Source organism: Chlorocebus sabaeus, chromosome 20, assembly GCF_047675955.1.
Source record: "Chlorocebus sabaeus isolate Y175 chromosome 20, mChlSab1.0.hap1, whole genome shotgun sequence".
NCBI classification, from domain to species: domain Eukaryota; kingdom Metazoa; phylum Chordata; class Mammalia; order Primates; family Cercopithecidae; genus Chlorocebus; species Chlorocebus sabaeus.
The window spans coordinates 28,997,927-29,023,665 of NC_132923.1; the positions used below are offsets into that span (position 1 = coordinate 28,997,927).

General features: G+C 36.8%; 1 protein-coding gene across 1 annotated transcript in view; it reads left to right on the forward strand.

Moving 5' to 3' along the window:
- VAV3 (vav guanine nucleotide exchange factor 3) overlaps positions 1–25,739 on the forward strand; it is a 404,297-nt gene that overhangs the window by 255,464 nt on the left and 123,094 nt on the right. Inside the window, exons 16-17 of the mRNA XM_007977771.3 lie at positions 15,530–15,631; positions 15,941–16,041. Of these exons, the coding sequence (XP_007975962.3) occupies positions 15,530–15,631; positions 15,941–16,041 (203 nt within the window). The remainder of the gene's footprint in view (positions 1–15,529; positions 15,632–15,940; positions 16,042–25,739) is intronic.

Here is a 25,739-nt window from a genome sequence, read left to right on the forward strand (position 1 = left end):
TCAGCTCACTGAATCCTCTGCCTCCTGGGTTCAAGTGATTCTTCTACCTCAGCCTCTCTAGTACCTGGGATTATAGGAATGCACCACCTGTCTAATTTTATATTTTTAGTGGAGATGAGGTTTTTCAATGTTAGTAAGACTGGTCTCAAACTCCTTTTTTTTTTTTTTTTTTTTTTTTTTAGCAATATTAACAGATGGAGCTTTTATTTATTTATTTATTTTTGAGACAATGTCTCGCTTTGTCACCCAGGCTGGAGTGCAGTGGCATGATCACAGCTCACTGCAGCCTCAATATCCTGGGCTCAAGTGATCCTCTCACCTCAGCCTCTCAAGTAGCTGGCGCTTCAGGCATGTGCCACCATACATGGCTAATTTTTTATTGTATTTTTTTTTTATTATTATACTTTAAGTTCTAGGGTACATGTGCACAATGTGCCGGTTTGTTACATACATATACATGTACTGTGTTGGTTTGCTACACCCATTAACTCCTCACTTACATTAGGTATTTCTCCTAATGCAATCCCTGCCCCATCCCCCCACCCCACGACAGGCTCTGGTGTGTAACATTCCCTGCCTTGTGTCCAAGTGTTCTCATTGTTCAGTTCCCACCTATGAGTGAGAACATGTGGTGTTTGGTTTTCTGTCCTTGTGATAGTTTGCTCAGAATGATGGTTTCCAGCTTCATCCATGTCCCTACAAAGGACATGAACTCATCCTTTTTTTGTGGCTGTGTAGTATTCCATGGTGTATGTGTGCCACATTTTCTTAATCCAGTCTATCATTGATGGACATTTGGGTTGGTTCCAAGTCTTTGTTATTGTGAATAGTGCCACAATAAACATATGTGTGCATGTGTCTTTATAGTAGCATGATTTATAATCCTTTGGGTATATACCCAATGATGGAATGGCTGGGTCAAATGGTATTTCTAGTTTTAGATCCTTGAGGAATCGCTACACTGTCTTCCACAATGGTTGAACTAGTTTACAGTCCCACCAACAGTGTAAAAGTGTTCCTGTTTCTCCAAATCCTCTCCAGCACCTGTTGTTTCCTGGCTTTGTAATGATCACCATTTTAACTGGTGTGAGATGGTATCTCATTGTGGTTTTGATTTACATTTCTCTGATGACCAGTGATAATGAGCATTTTTTCATGTGTCTGTTGGCTGCATAAATGTCTTCTTTTGAAAAGTGTCTGTTCAAAAACCAAACACCATATGTTCTCACTCATAGATGGGAAATGAACAATGAGAACACTTGGACACAGGAAGGGGAACATCACACACCGAGGCCTGTTGTGGGGTTGGGGGAGAGGGCGGATAACATTAGGAGATATGCCTAATGTAAATGATGAGTTAATGGGTGCAACACAACAACATGGCACATGTATGCAAATGTAACAAACCTACGCATTGTGCACATGTATCCTAGAACATAAAGTATAATAATGAAAAAAAAGAAAAATGTCTGTTCATATCCTTCACCCACTTTTTGATGGGGTTGTTTGATTTTCTCTTGTAAATTTATTTAAGTTCTTTGTAGATTCTGAATATTAGCCCTTTGTCAGATAGGTAGATTGCAAAAATTTTCTCCCATTCTGTAGGTTACCTGTTCACTCTTATGGTAGTTTCTTTTGCTGTGCAGAAGCTCTTTAGTTTAATTAGATCCCATTTGTCAATTTTGGCTTTTGTTGCCGTTGCTTTTGGTGTTTTAGTCATGAAGTCCTTGCCCATGCCTATGTCCTGAATGGTATTACCTAGGTTTCCTTCTAGGGTTTTTATGGTTTTAGGTCTAACATTTAAGTCTTCAATCCATCTTCAATTAATTTTTGTATAAGGCATAAGGAAGGGATCCAGTTTCGGCTTTCTACATATGGCTAGCTTGTTTTCCCAGCACCATTTATTAAATAGGGAATCCTTTCCCCATTTATTGTTTTTGTCAGATTTGTCAAAGATCAGATGGTTATAGATGTGTGGTGTTATTTCTGAGGACTCTGTTCTTTTCCATTGGTCTATATCTCTGTTTTGGTACCAGGACCATGCTGTTTTGGTTACTGTCGCCTTGTAGTATAGTTTGAAGTCAGGTAGCATGATGCCTCCAGCTTTGTTCTTTTGGCTTAGGATTGTCTTGGCAATGTGGGCTCTTTTTTGGTTCCTTATGAACTTTAAAGTAGTTTTTTCTAATTCTGTGAAGAAAGTCATTGGTAGCTTGATGGGGATGGCATTGAACCTGTAAATTACTTTGGGCAGTATGGCCATTTTCACAATATTGATTCTTCCTATCCATGAGAATGGTATGTTCTTCCATTTGTTTGTGTCTTCTTTTATTTCACTGAGCAGTGGTTTGTAGTTCTCCTTGAAGAGGTCTTTTACATCCCTTGTAAGTTGGATTCCTAGTTATTTTATTCTCTTTGAAGCTATTGTGAATGGGAGTTGATTCATGAGTTGGCTCTCTGTTTGTCTGTTAACTGGTGTATAAGAATGCTTGTGATTTTTGCACATTGATTTTGTATCCTGAGACTTTGCTGAAGTTGCTTATCAGCTTAAGGAGATTTTGGGCTGAGATGGTGGGGTTTTCTAAATATACAATCATGTCATCTGCAAACAGGGACAATTTGACTTACTCTTTTCCTAACTGAATACCCTTTATTTCTTTCTCTTGCCTGATTGCCCTAGCCAGAACTTCCAACACTATGTTGGATAGGAGTGGTGAGAGAAGGCATCCCTGTCTTGTGCCAGTTTTCAAAGGGAATGCTTCCAGTTTTTGCCCATTCAGTATGATACTGACTATGGGTTTGTCATAAATAACTCTTATTATTTTGAGATACGTTCCATCAATAAAACAGACTTTAAACCAACGAAGATCAAAAGAGACAAAGAAGGCCATTACATAATGGTAAAGGGATCAATTCAACAAGAAGAGCTAACTATCCTAAATATTTGTGCACCCAATACAGGAGCACCCAGATTCATAAAGCAAGTCCTTAGAGACCTACAAAGAGACTTAGACTCCCACACAACTTTAACACACCACTGTCAATATAAGACAGATCAACAAGACAGAAGGTTAACAAGGATATCCAGGACTCGGACTCAGCAATGCACCAAACTGACCTAATAGATATCTACAGAACTCTCCACCCCAAGTCAACAGAATATACATTCTTCTCAGCACCACATCGCATTTATTCCAAAATTGACCACATAGTTGGGAGTAAAACACTCTTCAGCAAATGTAAAAGAATAGAAATCACAACAAACTGTCTCTCAGACCACAGTGCAATCAAATTAGAACTGATAATTAAGAAACTCACTCAAAACCACACAACTACATGGAAACAGAACAACCTGCTCCTGAATGACTACTGGGTACATAACAAAATGAAGGAAGAAAGAAAGATGTTCTTTGAAACCAATGAGAACAAAGACACAACATACCAGAATCTCTGTGATACATTTAAAACAATGTGTAGAGGGAAATTTGTAGCACTAAATGTCCACAAGAGAGAGCAGGAAAGATCTAAAATTGACACCCTAACATCACAATTAAAAGACCTAGAGAAGCAAGAGCAAACACATTCAAAAGCTAGCAGAAGGCATGAAATAACTAAAGTTAGAGCAGAATTAAAGGAGATAGAGACACAAAAGACCCTTCAAAAAAATCAATGAATCCAGGAGCTGGTTTTTTGAAAAGATCAACAAAATAGAAAGGCTGCTAGCAAGACTAATAAAGAAGAATCAAATAGATGTAATAAAATGATAAAGGGGATATCACCACTGATCCCACAGAAATACACACTGTTATCAGAGAATACTATAAACACCTCTAAGCAAGTAAACTAGAAAATCTAGAAGAAATGGATAAATTCCTGGACACATACACCCTCCCAAGACTAAACCAGGAAGACATTGAATCCCTGAATAGACCAATAACAGGCTCTGAAATTGAGGCAATAATTAATAGCCTACAAACCAAAAAAAGTCCAGAACCAGACAGATTCACAGCCAAATTCTACCAGAGGTAAAAGGAGGAGCTAGTACTATTCCTTCTAAAACTATTCCAATCAATAGAAAAAGAGGGAATCCTCCCTAACTCATTTTATGAGGCCAACATCATCCTGATACCAAAGCCTGCAGAGACACAACAAAAAAGAGAATTTTAGACCAATATCCCTGATGAACATCGATGTGAAAATCCTCCATAAATACTGGCAAACCAAATCCAGCAGCACATCAAAAAGCTTATCCACCATGATCAAGTTGGCTTCATCACTGGGATGCAAGGCTGGTTCAACATATGCAAATCAATAAATATAATCCATCACAGAACCAACGACAAAAATCACATGATTATCTCAATAATGCAGAAAAGACCTTGACAAAATTGAACAGCTTCGTGCTAAAAACTCTCAATCTCCTAACCTCAGGTGATCTGCCTGCTTCGGCCTCCCAAAGTGCTGGGATTACAGGCATGAGCCACCACGCCCAGCCCACCAAAGTACTTTTAAAAGTCTTTACTGGCTGGCTGGCTGTTCACAATAATGTTTATAGTGAATATGCCTTTTTCTTTAATAAATGCATTTAACATTTTAAAGTTCTTTTTCTGACTAGTGATTTTTGGTTTTGATAGTTGATAGTGGCCTTGATTCATGCCAAATTTACTGAAATCCTGGTCAGTTTATAATGAGCTTCTGCACATAGAGTTTTATATAAGACTGAGACTTCGTATTTGAAGGATTGAATGTTGATTTAAAACCTTTTTTTGTACATAATCATTTTAGAATTTGAAGAGGAAAACTTCACGAAGCTTGTCAGATTACCTTTCAGATTTCTTTCTTTTGTTCCCTAATATTACCTTGTAACAATACCATCTCCATCTCCATCTGCTTCTAAAACACATTAATTCCACAGCAAACTTCGTATTATCAGACATAATTTAAAATGTGATACAACTTAAATTCACTGTGCCAGCTCAGCATTCCTAATTCATGTTATCTGCAGTTTGAATTATAGTTCAGATTTATTGGACCAGAGAATGAGATAATCCAAATTCTCTAGAATCGATTTCTTACATGGAATGGCTGACACAGTGGGAGACGTGTTGCTGTTTAAAACAGAACTTTGAGACCTCCCCACCCCCATTCAGTGATAAGAGAATGAACAATACATTTTAAAGGAAAAATTGAAGCAAAGCAAGATAGTTTAACTGGAGAACCATGATTGTTGGTTCCAGAAAAATTCACTATTGTATTCCTAGTATTTGAAAATGACTGTCCCATAATAGGCCCTCAATTAATTTGTTGAATGCATGACTAAGTGTATTATAAGCCAAGAGAAGTTTTAATATGCTTATTACATGCTTAATAGAAGAAAAGCATTATCTCAATTTATTCAGGATATAGTAATAGGTAGATGATCATTTATACTTCTCTACTTTGATGAGGCCTCTAGCTTTCCACTAAATGTTTGTCACTTTTGACAGCGGTAACAGTAATAGAAGTAGCATCTAGCATTTATGTAATGCTTTTCATCATTTAGTAAATACTATTTATTTATGAAAATGCACACATATATGTTCTCAGTTGTCTTCAGAACAAATTTGAGTGCACGGTGGAACAGGTTCTAAACAAATGTGAGATCCCTCTTCTCCCACTCCTGGATGTTGGCCTTGTACAGCAGGAAGGGCAGATATAATTCTTTGATTGGTGAGGAAACTAAAAATAGAAAGAATAGTTTCTGTGCCAAAGCCACACTTTAAGTTTGTAATAAACATAAACCTAAATTACAGATAGTCTGACATCTTTTCCACTTTAAATTTATTATAGATTTAACTGACTTTACATTTCATTCAATAATTTCTTTGCAATGTCACTGAAATGCAGTGATGGATGTATATTTAAAATTACTATAAAGCCAATGTTGAATGAAATAAAGAAGTGTAATATATAGTAGATAAGAAAATACTGTTTTTCAGAGCCAAGCACGATCTGATTTTTATCAGTATTTTGAAAGTATTTATTCATTTCCCTAGATAAAAGACTGTACGTGATTTGGAATATAAGGAATAAGATTTGGTTGTGATTTATAAATCTCTTTTGTTTTCATTCCTTTTACGACTCCTTAGGAATAGGTGAAGATGTCCCTTCTGAACTCTGTTTTTTTTAAACTTGGTTTTTGAAGGACCTGTTTGTTTTTCATTTTCTTGCCCTTTCAAATAACCAGCAGCATAATTAGTATGCTATGGTGTTATGGGAACAAATTATGAAAAAACAAGGATTTAGGATAGTTTACTGAAAGATTGTATGAATATATCTTTCATACTTATTTGGAGGATTTAATTTCACAATATAAGATATTTTAAAAATAAATACTTGGGTTTTATTCTGGAAATTTTCATATTAATGAAAGAAAGAAAAACCTATTTAATGAGAGCTTTAAGATCGTATCTTATGGGAAAGTCTAACTTTGAGGTATACAACGATCAGTTTTATTTTGAGATTTTTGGCTAAGACTTTACTTAGTTAAAGATTACTTTCTCAGAACTGGAGATTTTAGGAGTGCCTATGACTTGACAGAAACAACTGGGATAGACTATTCTGATATTCTGTAATGTTTAGTTGGTAATTCTAAGGGAATAAGAAATACTTTGGTAAGTTAGATGCATGGTCCAGCTAGCTTAATCATCTGTCTTGCATGCTGGGGACTATATGGGGAGTGATTCCTGTCCATCATAGTATTGGTCTCACAAGATCAATTTCTATTTCAAACAGCTTCAGGTCTCCTTTGATCCCAGGATTTGCATATTTATCTGTTTTATCTTTAGTTTTGATGGAAAAATGCGTATAAGTGAACATCTATTAAGATAATGGCTTTTTGTTTTATAAATTTCTCCTAAATTATAAAGCCTGATACTTCTAGAGATACTATATGAACATCTGGCAAAAATGTTAGATTTCATATGTTTAGAATAATTAGTTATTAAATTCAAAAGATATTTGACTAGCCTGAACGTGATGTCTGACTTTTCAGGAGATGATAAGTGTTTAAGTGATGATATATAAATGAAATATGTCCTGAAAGGCCTGAAAGGCCTCTCATAGAATTACTTTTACTGAGTAATACTTTGGTACTATGTCCTTGGCTCAAATTAAGAAAGGATAGAAAGGGAAGGCACACAGTTGTATTTATAAGGATGTCATTGAAGACATTGGTTATATATCACATAATTTCCCTTTTATGAAAACCCTTCAGAGTATCTTTTTTCTTTTACCTTTTCCTTTTTTTGGCCAATTTGACACGTGAAATTATGTCTTGTTATTTAAATGTACATATCTTTTGATTGCTAGTACATGTTTTATGTATTGATTGTTTTTATTTTTATTTTTTAACAAATTGCCCTGATAATTTTCTTGCTGTTTTTCCAATTGGGATGTTCATTTTTTTCCTGTGGACTTTCAATAGCACTGTGTATTGCAAAGAGATTAATCTTTTACCATACATATTCTAAACATTTTTCTGCTTTCTCTAACTTTTTATGGTTTTTTTTTTATTTAAATAAAACTTTGGATTTGTTTTTCTAAGTGAAAATGAGGCCAGCCATCTTTTGTTTGCTTTTATTTCCTTTAAAGATTATGTAAGTAGTTATCAATATTTTCTCCAAATACTTGTATTTTTGTTTTTTGTTTAAAATAAATATCAGGTTCCTATCTAAATTTTACATTTAAATACAAAATATAAGCCTCATGAAAGCAGCAGTTTTGTTGATCTTACTCCTTGTCATTGGCTGTGTTCATGGCACATTATAGGCATGTAATATATATTTTTCAAATAGAGAGTATAAATCTTTATCTAAACTTTATATTGTTATAAAAATGTGGTAGAAATCTAGCTTTCTTAACCTTTTTAGAAAGCTGGACATGTACTTTTAAGTTATATTTAAACCTGCTGTTTTTCTTCTGTCCCGACATTCTTCCTCTTGCTTTCCACCTATTTCTGTGGAAAATCCTTCTGTGGTAATACACTGACAAGGTCATATTCTATGTTTCAAGTTTTCCTAACGTGATCTTTCTTTGTAGCACTTGTCATAGCTGCAGTTTCACGATTGTTTGTGGAATTATTTAAATGTTCTTCTCCCTGCTTCCACCCTACAACCCAACATTAGTCAGGGACTTTACTTATTTTTGTTCATCATCATATCCCACTGCATGGCACATATTAGATAATTACTAAGTTTTTTAAAATGAGTATTTGCTTTTTTGAATAGACTAATAAAGTGCCACAAAAATCACATACCAAGTCCTTTCACATATTTGGTCCCCTTCAAGACTTTTACATTTTATATTAATCTGTCTGTTTTGCTGTATTGATCTGTCTGTTTTGTTATCAGTCCCATACAAATTTAATAACTATACTTTTAAAAACATCTTAGTATTTCTTGGGTTATAGTGACTTCCCATATACTCTCTACAACAGGTGTGTCCAATCTTTTGGCTTCTCTGGGCGACGTTGGAAGAATTGTATTGGGCCACATGTAAAATACACTAACAATAACAATAGCTGATGAGCTTAAAAAATCACACAAAAAATCTCAATCTCATAATGTTTTAAGAAAGTTTACAAATCTGTGTTGGGCCACATGTGGCCTGCAGGCCATGGGCTGGACAAGCTTGCTCTACACTAATTCACATAGTTTAAAACATTTCCTAACTATTCTCACACACTTATCTTCCAGTTATATTTTATAAACATTTGTCAAGTTCAAAAAAATCTCATTGTATATTTATAAGTGTGTGTGTGTGAGAGAGAGTATGTTTGTGTGTTGGTTTCCAGGAAAGGAATTGTTTTAAATTTGTAAATTGGAAAGAGGTTGTGTATTTATAATAAAATATTCCATTTTCTTATTTAGTAGCTTGCTATGTGGCTTTTAATTTATTGAATGTGTTTATTTCTCTCAATTAATTTAAAAACTTTATTTATATAGAACCTAAACATTTCATGTTAGGATTTTTCTTAGACATTTTCATGCAGAAACTTGTTAACATAGCAGGCTTGAATTTGCTATCTTTAGAAGGATTTGCTTGCAGGGTTGGCTTGTCCTTGGCTGTCATCTGAGAACTTGACTTTGGAATGTTCCCTGTGGTACTAAGTAATAAGGTTATTTGGTGTACCAAGGGTACTGAATTTCATTGTGCCAATCTGCCTAGACTTAAAAAAAATGTGATTTATAGTGAGCACTCACTTCCTTCTGGGATTTTTTTAAAGATTGCGTCTGAGTATGTAGGCAGAGAGTGTCTGTGTGACCAGTTCCTCCAAAATCTTTGAAGTCGGAGTCTCAAGAGGTTTTTCCAGACAGATGCTACACACATTACTGCATTTCTTTGCTAGAGAGCATTAGAAACTCACACACAGATCTCTTCAGGTGCCACTTGATGTCCTCATCTCTCATTAGTTTTATCACTTTTAAATATCTTCTCTTAGTTTTTCCCAATAGTCCCAATATTGTCATCTCCAAATGAAAATTCTGTGTACTTCTTTTTTACAATGTTTATCATTCACATTCATTTTTCTTGTCATATTACAGTGATTAGATCTTCCAGAACAATATTGAAAAATATAGTTGACTTCAGAAACTTTATTTTCAATATAATTGTGATGGTGTTTTATATTAGATATGTTTTTTATTATCTTTAGTTTGATATTCTTTATCATAGTAAGAAACTATCCCTCAATGTCTAGTTTATTTAGTTTCATTAGAAGCACACAATACGTTTTATTAAGTCTTTTTTGATATGTTCTGAGACAACCCAATTTTTTTGTTTCTTTATTAATGTGATAAATTGTTACACATATTTTAAACGCCTTATTTAAAAGAGTCATGATATAGCTAACTATCCTGATGATAAACTATCCATATTATTTTAAATGAAATCTTGCTATGGAAAATAAAATTAACTTAAGTAGTATGCTTATTGTAATTTATTGCCACTTAAATAATAGAGGTTAATAGAAGGATGCAAGAAGAGATCCAACTTGTATCACGGAGAAAAAATAATTGTATGTATTAATAATAATACATAAAAATAAGATTGTTTAGCATGTTTCTAAAGGACATTCTCAAATAAGTAATCTGTATTTGGTATCTGTTTGCCAAAATGTATATTTTTTGTATTTTAGCAACACACATAGAGCTATGTGTGTGAATACATTTTTATAAATCTATGTGTTCTTGATACAAAAAAGCCTGTTGCATTCAGACAGTTTTTTCTGAAGCACTGACATTTGCTTCCAGCTCTCTTACTTTTACTTTCAATGTAATATGATGAAATAAACCATTTTACGTATACTACATAATTGCCGCAATGTCCATACTGGTAATACTTGATTGTTAATACTGATAGAGCATGAGACAGCATGAAGTCATAAATTGGTTCTCATCTTATTTCCTCTGTAATTGGTCGTGATCATCATGGATGATTTCATCTTGCTAGGATTTGCTTCCTTTATTCTCTAACTATATTACTAAAATGATATAGGGATTTTAAAATTTACAGTTCATTTTAAGCATGTATGTTGTAAAAATAATACGTATTATTATTTTAATGGTATTACTAACTACACTATCATACTTACTACTGACATATATCTATGAGTACGATTACAGTTTTTTGTAAAAATATTGTATTAGTCTGCTCTCACACTGCTAATAAAGACATACCTGAGACTGGGTAATTTATTAAAAAAGTTAATTGACTCACAGTTCAGCATGGCTAGGGAGGCCTCAGGAAACTTATAGTCATGGTAGAAGGGGAGACAAACACGTCCTTTCTCACATGGCGGCAGGAAGGAGAAGAATGAGTGCCCAGTGAAGGAGGAAGCCTCTTATAAAACCATCAGATCCCATGAGAAATAACTCAGTATCATGAGAACAGGATGGGGGAAACCACCCTCATGATTCAATTATCTCCACTTGGTCCCTCCCACAACACGTGGGGATGATTGGAACTATAATTCAAGATAAGATTTGGGTGGGGACACAGCCAAACCATATCAGAGGTTAAATATTTTCTCACAATAAAGAGAGGATATATGTAAGTAAACATAAATTCTGAGATTTAATTGAAATTTAGTGAATCATGTTTTTCTTCAGTGTTCTTTCACATAAGAGATTTTTTTTTTTGGCTTAGTAAAATGTTTCTATCTTTTCTTTAATTCTTCCATCTTTCTGATTATGTGGCAAAAGGCAGCTTTTGAAAACAAATGAAGAAAATGCTACAGTAAAAGCATATTTTTCTGATTTCTATCAGCTATGAATATCTAGCATTAATTTTCCTGTTAGAATGTTTGATGATTATAAAGAGGAGACTGGAAAAAGGAGAAGATGCACCCTCCACATAGGTCAGTGGGGAGGCGGACTTACAAATACTTTTAATGCTACTTTTAGGTCAGTACAAAGTTACCGAAAGCCTAGGAGGTCTACTTAACTGGGCATTGGATGTTGCGTAGTGTTATGGAGGCTGACGTATCTGAATTTCAGCATTGCTTCTATCTCCTTCTCTGGTAACTGCCCCCAGTAAACCTATCTAACATTATTTTCCAGTGTGTCTATATTAGGATTCTTTAGAGAAACAAAACCAATAGGATAGGGGGTGTGTGTGTGTGTGTGTGTGTGTGGAGGGTGGTGTACAGGTGTGTATATGTGTTTGTATGGAACCTGAGTTTTTGAGGAGGTATTTTTAAGCTTGAATTGACCGAAATTGATCATAATTTCAGGGAAGGAAAAATTGAATCAGAGGAAAGGTTAAGAGAAAGTGAATATGTAGAGGGTGTGAGGGAGAGGGAAAAATTCATTGTGATTTTGAAGTTGCCAGGTTGGAAGATGGAGTAAATGAATCAGATAAGTCAGGAAATGCATGGAAATTGAGTTTTAAATGTGCTGCATTTGAGATGCCTGAGGAGCAGTTGGGAATGCATATGTGGAGAACAAAGAGGTCCAGGCTAGGGGGAAAGTGGGGTGTTCAACTTAGGGCCAGTGATGGAGCCAGGTAAGAGGAAGAGAACATCTAAAGACAACATGTAAAGCTATATGAAGCCCTAAGTGTGTCAATATTCCTTGCCCTATATTTGTTTGCCTGATTAGTTATATTCATAATGAGTTCTATGTGAAGCAAAAGAAATGGGAACATTTGATTAATCTACAAGATTCCATTGACATTCACAAAAGTAAATGGTCATATGTTAAGGCAGATTACTAAAATGGAATTCTTTATGTATATTAGCATAACTGAGCAAGTTAACTAATCTGTTTGACACTCAGCACCCATCTATAGACAACCCAACCCTGTGATTGGTCCTACTATATCCACGCTTGTCTTACTATAAGGAAATCTCTATGTGGTAGCAGCAGAACATTTTTTTGTTCTTCCTCAGTTAAATGTGATGTCAATCCTGTATAAAATCTCACTTCTTTCCTTGGCCCCTGCCAACCTATCTCATCTCTTTGCTCATTTGGCTCCAGCTGAAGGAGGCTTCTTTCTGTTCCTGCCCAAGGGCCTGTGCATATGGTAGTTACTCAATAAATACTTATGAAATGGGTGAATGACTCTGCCTTGTAGATTTGTTCTGAGAAGTAAATGTGAAAAAGTATACGAAGAGCCTAGTGATGTACCTGGTACATTAGAGATGTGAAATAAATGCCTCTTGACCATTTTAATGTTTTGTTTCTCCAAATCCATAATCCTAACATTTCTGTCCTCTTCTGATGCAATCTACCTTCCCAACCCTTCGCATCCAGCCAACTTACTATCTTTGGTTTCAGCACCCCCACAGGCTATGGACTATGTGTGATCTCCTCAGTTTGTACTTGGTATGGCTTCATTCAGTGAAGAGAACTGAAGCGAACTGAAGAGATTACAGTTTCATACACGGAGTTTTCATACATGTCATCTCTTGAGTAACCTTCTTATTACACTTAAATAATTATGTATGGATTCCTAGTCCCAAGGACACTGAGCATATAAGTCGTTGTGCTGGAGATTCTCAGAAGAATGGGTGTCCTCTGGGGACTTGGACACAGACCTAAAAAGGGACTCTTTACCACTCACAAAGCACTATCATGATCACACTGTAATTATATGGATTTGGAATCAGCACTTCATAAATTGTAGCCAACATTGATTGAACACCAAATATGGGTCAGGCAGTGTTTTAAGCACGTTACATATATCACTTGATGAGTTTGGCTTTATTAGTATTCCTGTTCTATACTCACTAACTTGCCTAAGATCACGCTGCTACTGATTTGCAAGTTAGGATGTAAGCCCAGGTGGTCTAGTTTCAGATTCTTGTCCTTACCTATGCTTTTTATTCAGTATTGACTGCCTTAGCAGCAGTTTTGGGGTCATAGAATTAACATCTATTCTTTAGTGTTTGGTTCTAGATTTTAAAAATAATATACCGTTATAGTTTTCAAATAATTCTAATAGTTTCTTTCTACTCTTTTACCTGCCACTTTAAGTCTTTATTCCCATAGGGCAGCTACTGTCAACAATATTTTCAGAACCTTTTTCATCATAATTTTTTTTGTAAAACGTCTTAGTGGCTTTGTGATTCCCCCTTTCAGTTGTCTGTTTTCTGAAAGTTCAGCTTATTCTTAGTTTGTGAAAGTTTTAAATACCGGTGGTCCAAACACAACTCCGGCATGTTTGTGTGCATGTGGATGTTCCGTCTGTGTCCGAGGCAGATTTTTGAAATTAACTTCTTACCTGTTTGGAACTTATTTACATGCGTTTCTGCCTGAAACTCATGTTTGAAAACTCCAGGTTGATGAATTTTTTGAGTTGCCAGGACTCAAACTTATTTGACAAATCATCTATGACCCTATCACCTTGATGCTCAGAAACAAGTGAACCAACAGCCGTTCCTGACTAAGGAAACAAGTTTTGATGGAGTTTTCAATGCATGGCTTTATGGACTCAAGAATCAAATTTTTTGTTTCTAGATCCTTATATTTTCTCTGTGTCTCCTTTTCTGTATAAAAGCTCTGTAATTTTTAATCAGTAACACAAAAATACCTCTATGGAAATGTCCATAATTCTCAGCATGCAGTGGAACATTTTCCGAAAAAGTGAGGTCACCAGAAGCACAGAGCAGAGAAATCCCAGATGGCACTAATATTTGATTTCATTTTTAGCACGCTCATATTCAGCAGATGGATTGGAAGGCTGACCTCTCTGACTCTTCTGCATCACTGCCCGCTACTCCAATTGCCTTTGCGAATGTTTTTTTATAAGGCCTCTCCTGGTACCTCAGAGATTGATGCCTGGTCGCCTGCCTGTGTTATGCTTCATTTCACCAGGGTTCTGTGTGGTTGAGAGTTGCTGTATTCTATAAAAGGGGAAATCCTGGCTCATCAGTATCTCAAGCTTTTCCTACAATCTCTCAAATTGCGTGTAACATCTTGGAGCATATCATTTTAGCTTTCTAGGTGTACCCCTGATTTGTATCCATCTTTAACTTATCCCAGTCTAATTTTTCTGCCTTCTTTTGCCACTGAACATGATAGCAAAAACATCAATTACTTTTGCAGCAACCTAAATAGCTAAGCCAAGAATAATGTTTAAAAAAAAAAAAAGTTAAATGTTTTCAAAATACCTGCTAAGCACAAAAATTTGATTATGTTAATATGAACGTTGCTGATCTCCTCCTTGAGCTATAGTTTCAGTGGCCAAGAGCAAAGACCTGAGTTAGAGTTCCCAGTCATGCCATTTTCCTTAAGGGTAAGCTTTACTTTAGAGTAAGCTAGTGATATTATTCTTGCCAGGCAGTTAGGATTGGTGTGAAGATTAAATGAAGTAATGAATGTCATGTGGTTGTCACAGTATCTGGCACAGAGAAAATATACAAAGAATATTAGTTTGTGGTATGCAAAATAACTTTTGTATATATAATATACATAAAATATAAAATAAATAGTAAAATTATTTTATTTCATTACTACTTAGATTGTGAGTAAAGTGAAATGTTAAGAATTTTTTAACGATCACACTAATGCTTTATTTTCAAACTTTCTATAAAATTACTGTATTCCTTGTTATGGACCACTATGTTGTCCACAGATCTATTTAGAGATGACCCTCTTCTACCTCCTACCCTCACCTGCTAGTTTATATTTCAGTGGCAAGGCTATAGACAAGGAACTATCAGATAGCATGAGTATCCAGTGGGTTTTTTTTTTCCCAGGCAGGTTGACCTATGTGGCTATTTGTTAAAGTTCTCTGAGAATGCTCAATTCTGAGGAGGATTAGGTTGCTATGCCCTTCCAGGTTGCTTGTTCCCACACAACCAGATTCTGGTACATATTTTAATGTATAGCATACTTTTGGCTTAGAAAACATTGCACATTTAATAGTCATTTGGCTTGAACCAGATCTCTACCTGATGTCATTTTGATGAATTTAGGGTTTAGATGACTAAATTGCAGCTTTGTTATGAAACTTTCTATAGAAAGTTATTTTTTTTTCCTTTTTATAGGTCTAACATAAGGCCAGACTATGCAGACTCCAATTTCCACGACTTCAAGATGCACACCTTCACTCGAGTCACATCCTGCAAAGTCTGCCAGATGCTCCTGAGGTAAGCCTGCTCAGTCTTGGTTTTCAGTTTAAAGCAACGGCTATAATTGCTAAGTGTTTCAGACTTTTCTAACCTTCTAGCCAATAGGTTCGAAAGTGGGGATTTTGCCTTAGCAGTCGGGATCCCACAAATCTTTGCCAGGCCTTCTGCCTGGACAGTCCTTTCAGAAGCTCTGGCAAGCTCCTCTCCCTCTACTGAGGGAGTATTTTGAAGAACACTGTTGATACTTTTTTTCTCCTTCTTGCACTAATTTCATATGGGCAGAATTTTGCACCGTTTAATATACCACTCTCTTATTTCACCTTTCAGGGGAACATTTTATCAAGGCTATTTATGTTTTAAGTGTGGAGCGAGAGCACACAAAGAATGTTTGGGAAGAGTAGACAATTGTGGCAGAGTTAATTCTGGTGGTAAGTCATGTTTATTGTTGCGATTCTGTTTTTAATGAGGACATAAAATTTGCTAAACATAATTAAGGCCTAATTTACTCTGAATATGTGTTTATTGTAACATATCTGCTTTTGAAACTATTATTTATAAGCATAATTAGAAAAATGCTTAAAATTTACATGAGTTTTCTACATAACTTTGTTTTAAATTATTTAAAATTTGTGTGACTTTCATACATACCTTGGAGACAGAGGTCTTCAAGAAGGAGTTGGATGGTTTCATGTCACTCATTTCATTAAAAGCCCTAAATAAATAACTAAAACCATACAAATATAGCCAAAAAAAAATAGAGTAACAAAAACAACAGAAAGAATATATTCTTCTGTCTTTAGTTCTTAAATTTCCTTTCTATTCTTTAAATATTTAGCTCAGGAATGCTAATGGTGCCAGAAGTAAATATCACACGGACTAATTCATGAATTAATGAATTGAATACATTGTTATTTTGCAGCACTTAACAAAGAGCATATATCTTTTGGGTTTTTTGTAAATATTTTCCCCTTGCTTTTTAAAAATAAGCTGTATGATTGTTACTTGAGCTAGTTTCTAAGACTGCTGGCAATTATGCATTCAGTAGCCTATTGCCTCTCTGCTCTTCTTGGGCTCTCTTCCTTCTCTTTCTTTTCTGGCTTCTTTATTCTTTCTCTTTCTTCTTTTTTCTCTTTGTCCTTTTCCCCTGAGTTTCTCTGTGTTTTTATCAATAAGACCTTTCAAAATCAGTAAAACTTTTGAACACAAAAAGGGATCTTTAACAGCTTGAGTTCAAAAGGTAGTGTGTCAACCTTTGATTTTCCCAAAGGAAAAGGTAGACATTGAATTATTTTGGATAATGTGAAAAAGAGTGAAACAGAGAATAGCTCATTTCAGAGGTGAGTTCAGAAAATAGGCAATTGTAGGAAAGGTGAATCCTAAGAGAAGACTGAGATCATAGCACATTCCTCTCAGACATTTTAAAAGGACCCTGTGTGCCGTTCTCTGTGCTAGGCATGAGCAGCTGGAAAGTGACAGATCTTGGCATGAGTTGAGCACCTACACTGTGCCTGTCCTGCCTGGGTGCTCTACTGAGCATCTTCTTGCATGAACTCATTCCGTCTTCAGAATGGCCCTGCACATTTACTGATGGGGGTCAAATTGCTTATGCAGTTTACTCAAGGGCTGTTAAATAAACTTACTTCTTACATCTGTCGGAAGGTCAGAAACAGTTTACAATGTTGTAAAATATAATAGAAATAAAAATTATTGTTGTTATTCTTTAACTGTCACCCTGATACAATTTATCACTTGAATTTTTGTTGTTCCATCTTTATATGTCCCATTCTTTAACCTCTTTGGAGACAGTTAACATGTTATTTGCTTATAGTAGGCTAATGTTTATGTAAATCCCAAGGCCCTGTCTTGATGAGATGATGCCTGTGAAGAATGTAAAATGATCCCATAGTTGGTATGGTTCTAAAGGAAATAGTGTAGGAGAATAGTTTAGAGTCGAGCAGAGATGGTTGAAAGCCTAGCTTTACCATATGCTAGCTATGTGAGCTTGGGGAATTTACTTAAATATTCTGAGCTTTTGTTTTTTCATCTTGTAAATTAGACTATTATTATGAGGATCCAGTGAGATAATGTTGATTCTTACACAATACCTGAGCAAAGTAAGAACTTACTATTTTAATCTAAGGTGATATAGTGAAAAGTCATTTTTTTTTTTTGAAAGACATGGGTTTATGTAGTATTTTTGTTGTTTTTATGATCTGGAGTACATGTGGATGGGAAAGTTAATGAGCACCAAACTTTAAAATAATATACAAGTATGGCATGGAAAGAACATAAAATTTTTTAACTTTTACATTATGAAAGTCAATAGGAAATCATTGAAAATTCCTAGTCTAGTCAAATAGAAGAGTCATATATTCCCAGTGTCTGTTCCTAGGTAATTATTTCAATGTACTCTGTCCTTACATAAGTCATTTTGTCTATGGCAGTAAAATCTACAAGCTCTGGAGTCTTGGTCTGTTTGAATCCTAGCTTCACAATTTACTCCCTGGGTGACTTTGAACTCCATTTACTTACCCTTTGTAAGTATTAGTTTCTTCCCTCATGATATGGTTTGGCTCTGTGTGCCCACCCAAATCTCATCCTGAAATGTAATCCCCATAATTCCCACGTGTCAAGGGAGGGACCAGGTAGGAGGGGATTGGATCATGGGGTTTCCTCCATGCTGTTCTCATGTTAGTGAGTGAGTTCTCATGAGAACTCATGGTTTTATAAGCAGTGTTTCTTGCTTTTTCTCTCTTGCTTGCCACCATGTAAGATGTACCTGCCTCACCTTCTGCCATGATTGTAAGTTTCCTGAGGCCTCCCCAGCCATGTGGAACTATGAGCGAATTAAATCTCTTTTCTTTATAAATTCCCCAGTCTCAAATATTACCTTATATCAGTGGGAGGATGGACTAATACAGTAAATTGGTACCAGGAGTTGGAGGCACTGCTATAAAGATACTTGAAAATGTGTAAGCTACTTTGGAACTGGGTAATGGATAGAGGTTGGAACAGTTTGGAGGGATCAGAAGAAGACAGGAAGATGTGGGAAAGTTTGGAACTTCCTAGAGACTTGTTGAATGGTTTTGACCAAAATGCTGATGATGGTGTGGACAATAAAGTTCGGGCTGAGGTGGTCTCAAATGGAGATGAGGAACTTGTTGGGAATTGGAGTAAAGGTCATTCTTGCTATGTTTTAGTAAAGAGACTGGTGGCATTTTGCCCCGCCCTAGAGATCTGTGGAACTTTGAACTTGAGAGAGATGATTTGAAATTGGAACTAATGTTTAAAAGAGAAGTAGAGCATAAAAGTTTGGAAAATTTGCAGCCTGATGATGCCATAGAAAAGATAAACCCATTTTCTAGGGAGAGATTCAAGCTTGCTGCAGAAATTTGCGTAAGTAATGAGGAGCTGAATGTTAATTACCAAGACAATGGGGAAAATGTCTCCAGGGCATGTCAGAAGTCTTCATGGCAGCCCCTTCCATCACAGGCCTAGAGTTCTAGGAGGGAGAAATGGTTTTGTGAACCCACTGCTGTGTGCAGCTTAAGGATTTGGTGCCCTGTGCTTCCAGCTGCTCCAGCCATGGTGAAAAGGGGCCAATGTACAGCTCAGGGCATTGCTTCAGAGGGTGCAAGCTCCAATCCTTTGCTTCAGAGAGTACAAGCCCCAGGCCTTTGCAGCTTCCATGTGGTGTTGGACCTGTGAGTGCACAAAAGTCAAGAGTTGACGTTTAGGTATCCATCTAACAAAGATCTGATATCCAGAGTTTACAAGGCACTTAAATTTACAAGAAAGAAACAAACAACTCCATTAAAAAGTGGGCAAAGGACATGAACAGACACTTCTCAAAAGAAGACATTTATGCAGCTAACACACATATGAAAAAAAGAAGCTCAACATCACTGATCATTAGAGAAATGCAAATCAAAACCACAATGAGATACCATCACACTACTCAGAATGGCAATTATTAAAAAGTCAAGAAACAACAGATGCTGGCGAGGCAGTGGAGAAATAGGAATGCTTTTATACTGTTGGTGGGAATGTAAATTAGTTCATCCATGTGGAAGACTGTGACAATCCCTCAAAGACCTAGAACCAGAAATACAAATTGACCCAGCAATTCCATTACTAGGCATATACCCAGAGGAATAGAAATCATTCTACTATAAAGACACATGCATGCGTATGTTCACTGTGGCACTATTCACAATGGCAAAAATATGGAATCAGCACACATGCCCATCAGTGATAGACTGGATGAAGAAAATGTGGTACATATATCATAAAATACCATGCTGACATAAAGAGGAATGAGATCATGTCCTTTACAGGGACATGGATGGAGCTGGAAGCCATTATCCTCAGCAAACTAATGCAGGAACAGAAAACCAAACACATGTTCTCATTCATGAGAGCTGAACAATGGGAACACATGGATACGGGAGGGGAACAACACACACCGGGGTCTGTCGGCAGGATGGGGGAAAGGAGAGCATCAGGAAAAATAACTAATGCATACTGCACTTAATTCTTACGTGATGCATTGATAGGTGCAGCAGACCACCATGGCACACATTTCCCTATGTAACAAACCTGTACATCCTGCACATGTACCCTGGAACTTAAAATAAAATGAAATAAATAAAATAAAACTTTAAAAAATGTTCATTGCTCATGGCTACTTGTCTTCAGGCCACAAGGAAGATGAAAATTGACCGCATAGACCATGAAACAATATTCAATCACTTTGGCTTTTGTAAGCTCACCTTTTTAAGAATACTTATTGACAAAATTTGATTTTAAAAAAAGGATTCTTATCTCTAGAGTCTTCCTAGCTATTTAACTCAGCTTTGGCATGCTGCATTGCCAACAACTCACTTGCACTTATAATTTAAATGTAGTGACATAGACAGCAGATTTTCAAAGAACTGAAGGTGATTTTTCAGATTTCTCATCCCCATAACCTTTGGTATGTGATCATTCTGACCCACCTTCACCAAGAATCCTATCAAGTCAGTTTAGCCAGGATCCCCCTTATATCTGATGTTTCCTCTCAGTAATTTTCCATCCACTGACCTCACCCTGCTCCTTGGTTATAAATCTCCACTTGTCCATGGTATTTGAAATTGAACTTGGATTTCCTTCTCCTTTGCAATTGTTCCTAAATAAAAGCTGTTATCACAACTTAAAAAAAAAAAGAGAGAGAGAGAGAGAGAAAGAATCGAGCTTTGGGAAGCTCTGCTTAGATTTCAGAGGATATATGGAAATGTCTGGATGTCCAGGCAGCGGCAGGGGCAGGGCCCTCATGGAGAGCCTCTGCTAGGGCAGTACAGAAGGGAAATGTGGGGTTGGAGCTCCCACACAGAGTCCCCACTGCCACTGCCTAGTGGAGCTGTGAGGAGAGGGCCACGGTCCTCCAGATTCCACAATGGTAGATCCACCCACAGTTTGCACTGTGTGCCTGGAAAACGTGCAGACAATCATTGCTAGCCCGTGAGAGCAGCCAGGAGGAGGGCTATACCCTGCCCAGCCATAGGGGCAGAGCTGCCCAAGACCCTGGGCACCTACCTCTTACATCAGTGTGACCTGTATATGAGACATGGAGTCAGAGGTGACTGCTGTGCTGGATTTCAGACTTGCATGGGGCCTATAGGCCCTTTGTTTTGACCAATCTGGAACCATTTGACCATTTGGAATAGGTGTATTTACCCAATGCCTATATCCCCATTGTATCTTGGAAGGAACTAACTTATTTTTTATTTTACTGGCTCATAGGTGGAAGGGACTTGCCTTGTCTCAGATGAGACTTTGAATTGTGGACTTTTGAGTTAATGCTGAAATTAGTTAAGACTGTTGGGGACTGTTGGGAAGGCATGATTGTGTTTTGAAATATGAGGATGTGAGATTTGGGAGGGGCCAGGGGTAGAATGATATGGTTTGGCTCTGTGTCCCCACCCAAATCTCATCTCAATTTGTAATCCCCGTAATCCCCACATGTCAAGGGAGGGAGGCGATTGGATCATGGGGACATTTTCCCCATGCTGTTCTCATGATAGTGACCGAGTTCTCAGGAGATCTGATGGTTTTATAAGGCAGTTTTCCCGGCTCTGGCTTGCTCTCTTGCCTGCCTCCATGGAAGACTTGCCTCCTTTGCCTTCTGCCGTGATTGTAAGTTTCCTGAAACCTCCCCAGCCATGTGAAACTGTGAGTCAATTGAAACCTCTTTTCTTTATGAATAACCCAATCTCAGGTATTTCTTTCTGGCAGTGTGAGAATGGACTAACACCTTATAAAACAGGGCCAATAATAGCACTTAGATTTTAAAATCTTTTAAAACAAATACCCCTATTTAGTGCCAGGTACTATTCTCAGTACAGATGCTCCTCCATTAATGATGGGGTTATGTCCTGATTAAGCCATTGTAAGTGGAAACTATCATAAGTCAAAACTTCATTCAGTGCACCTAACCTATTGTACATTATAGCTTTGCTTATCCTACTTTAAACATGCTCACAGCACTTGAAATACAGTTGGCCAAAATCATCTGGCAACACAGTACACTGTATTGTTTGCTTCCCCTTGTGATTTCATGGCTGACTGGTAGCTGTGGCTAGCTGCTGCTGCCCGGCATCATGAGAGAGTCTCATTGGGCATGTTGCTAGCCTGGGGAAATATCAAAATTCAAATATTAAAGTCTAGTTTCTACTGAATGCTTGTGACTTTCATACCATTGTAAAGTGGAAAAATCATAAATGAACCATCCAAAATTGGGGACCATTTGTACTAAGTTTACCACTATTAACTTATCACCTATGTAAATTCTGTGAAGTTGGTATTATCGATATACTTATCTTACAGATGAGAAACCAAGGCACAGAGAAATATGCAATCTGTCTAAGTTGCTTATTTAGTACAACCAAGATTCAAATCCAGGCAGACCAGCCCCTGAGTTTGTTCTTACCACTGGGCTGTGCTACCAGTTATGTGAATAAGCTGTGATGATAATATGTCAGATGTGTCAAAAGCCCAGTACTGAATCCTAGTAAGTAATCATGTGCTTGCCTTTCTCAGTGAAAGGGAGTGATTTTCTAATGGTTTTTTAGGCAAAACACTTTTAAATTAAGTTAGTAACTACCAAATGTTTTTAGGTTTGAATGTTCCATAGTGCTGCAAGAAGTCGTGCATCCCTGGGTACCATACCTACCTTCTTCCCATGGAAATTCTCAAGGCCGGATGGACTTGAGACACATTCAGTTCTAGGGCCCCTTATTTTAAGATGAAGAAACAAGGTCATAAATATATGAAAACAAGATAACTAAGAATAATACTGTTAGTGCCCTGCAGATTGTAGATAATGCTTACTTAGATATCATCAATTAAAAAGTAGCATCATTCTCTAAACTTTGTTATGTAATTCATTACAAAGCAGGAAAGTGTTTTTTTTTTAAACCTCTGGCTAAATTTGCTTTTTGGAGTCTGTAACATATCCTCTTGCTTTTTTGATTCTTTCCCTGCTTTGCGTATTTCTGTTGACCTCCATTCCCACCAAGGGCATTGGTGCCCTTTCTCTCCCTCTCTCCTTCTTTTAAGTTCTTTCCTGCTCAAGATTTTGTGAGACCAGTAACACCGAATGCTTATAGTTCATTAGCAGTATGAAATGGTAAGGACCTGCCTAGGAGGCTTCCTTTTTTTACTGTCAGATCAGGGTTTGCTGGGTAGCCCTTATAAGGGGCCGTGTCTTCAAGGGGAAGAAGAATCTCTGTGTCGCTCCATCAGTAGACTGTACCTTCTGAAAACTGGAAGCTATGGCATCTTCTCTTCACACTCATTCCTTCTCGCTCTGGTATAGGTGGTAACTGTGGGTAAAGTGTGAGTTTGAGCTTGGTAGGTCTGATGTGAGTGTGGTACTATTTTGAAGTCTTCGGCAAGCTAGACTTTATGAGCTGCTTCTCAGCTTCTCAAGCTCAACATTGACTTAAGCCTTGTGTGATCCTTTGTTTGGGCATCCAGGAATAATTGCTTGCCGCAGTTCAGTAATATAGTGTTTCATGACTGGCATAGGATTTGGGAGAAATGTGGGTGTAGGGGAAGGCAGGAAAAGGGATAAGATATATCCAGGGGATGGAGACATAGTTTACTTGAATAGGGCTTTTGCATGAAGAGTGTAATATGATTTCAGCAGAACTTGACTTTGAGGGAAATCATTTCAACAGCCAAATTGAAAGCAAGTAAGTACTACTGACTTAAGACAAACTCAAATGTTTACATAGTTCAGACTCCCCCATAATATTAAATCATAGGTGGTTTGAAATTCACCCCTGCTTTACAGAACTTTATAGCAATAACGTTTAACATAGTCTAACTATATTCTCAGGCAACAAAAAGAGATCCTTATTGGATCAATGTGGGTCAGGAGTCCACTTGTGATCCAGAAAGCTGTGACTAGTAGGAGTTGTTACAAACATTGGATAGTTGGCATGAAAGGCAGTTCCAAAAAGGGGAGTAGGCAGAGGTTGGTTAATGGATACAGAAGTACACCCAGATGGGAAGAATAAGTTATAGTGTCCTATAGCCCTATAGGCTGACTATAATTAACAACAATTTATTGTATATTTTCAAGTAGCCAGAAGAGCAGATTTTGAATATTCTCAACACAAATAAATGATAAATGTTTGAGGTGATAAATATGCTAATTATCTTGACTTGGTCATAACACTTTGTATACATATATTGAACTTTCATACTGTACCCCATAAATACGTGTCATACTGTTAGTTCCCTGCAGATTGTAGATAATGCTTACTTATACAGATATCATTGATTAAAAAGTAGCATCATTCTCTAAACTTTGTTCTGTAATTGATTACAAAGCAGGACAAAAAATTTAAAAACCACTGGCTTTGAATGTGTCAATTAAAAATAATAAAAAAATTTAAGAGGGGGAGCTTGCTATCTTTATTCAACATCAGACTTGTTTATACAAAGGGATGGTCAAGTGGAGAAGAGGTACTAGTTGTACAAAATGACAAGGTAACCCGGAGGCTCAATGAGAGGTAGATAGTCTTCTACTCTACCTTTTAATGTACAGATCCATAGGACATCACATTTTAGGCCTTATCTTATGTGACCTTTCTCTTTCATTTAACATTGCTAATCATCCTCCTTGATGCTATCCTTCACAACCCATCATGCCCCCATGCCATCTTTTGGAAATCTGATGGACTTTCCTGGCTTAGCTACACCCCACACCCCAGGTAGATAAAGGTCCGTCTGTGCCTAAGACTTCTTTCCTGAAGTGTGGATTTTAAATTTCCATCTTCTCCTTACATATCGCCTCCCATGCGTCTTGCAGTGACCTCAAATGTCTCATAACTAAAATCAACCTCATTAGTTATTCCTGCAAACTTCCCTCTCCTATGCCTTGTCTTGGTTAAAGGCCCACCATCCAAACACTCACAGAGACCTGGGTGTCAGCCTCTTCCTCATCTTGATTCACCTTCCTGTTCTTCTTAGCTCTCCCCCTAAGTCTCTCTAGAATGCATTGATAATGGTGTTGATATACACAGAAAATCTCATTGTCTCTTGCTTGAACAACTCAAAAGTTTCCTAACTCCCTGCTCTTAATCTTACTCTTATGTAATTTATAAAATTATCCTCATTAGAATTAAGTCTGATGGTTTCACTCTTTCATATACTGTAGTTTATATTTCTTCCAGAATAATGTCCAGACTTTCCAATATGGCCTACAAAGCTCTGAGTAATTTGTACAGCCCATTTTTTTTACCACTTCCTCCCATCCCCCTAACCTATAACACAACTCTGTTTAACTACTCACACTTCTCCAGCCACTTTTTTTCATGTCTATGTATCTAAGTGTATTTTGTTTTTCTATCTTACTGTCTTCTCTTTTCTGTTTAGTAAACTTAATGTTCATTTTTAAAAACTTAATGCAAATGTTGCCCCCACTTTGAAAACCTTTTCTGACACTCCTCATGCCTGGGCTTTATTAGTCTGTCAGTCCTCTGTGCTCCCCTGACATCATGTATTTACTTTTATCACATTTATTATAATTGACTCTACGTTCATCTCTTCAATTAGACTGCAGGCCTCTCAATGATAG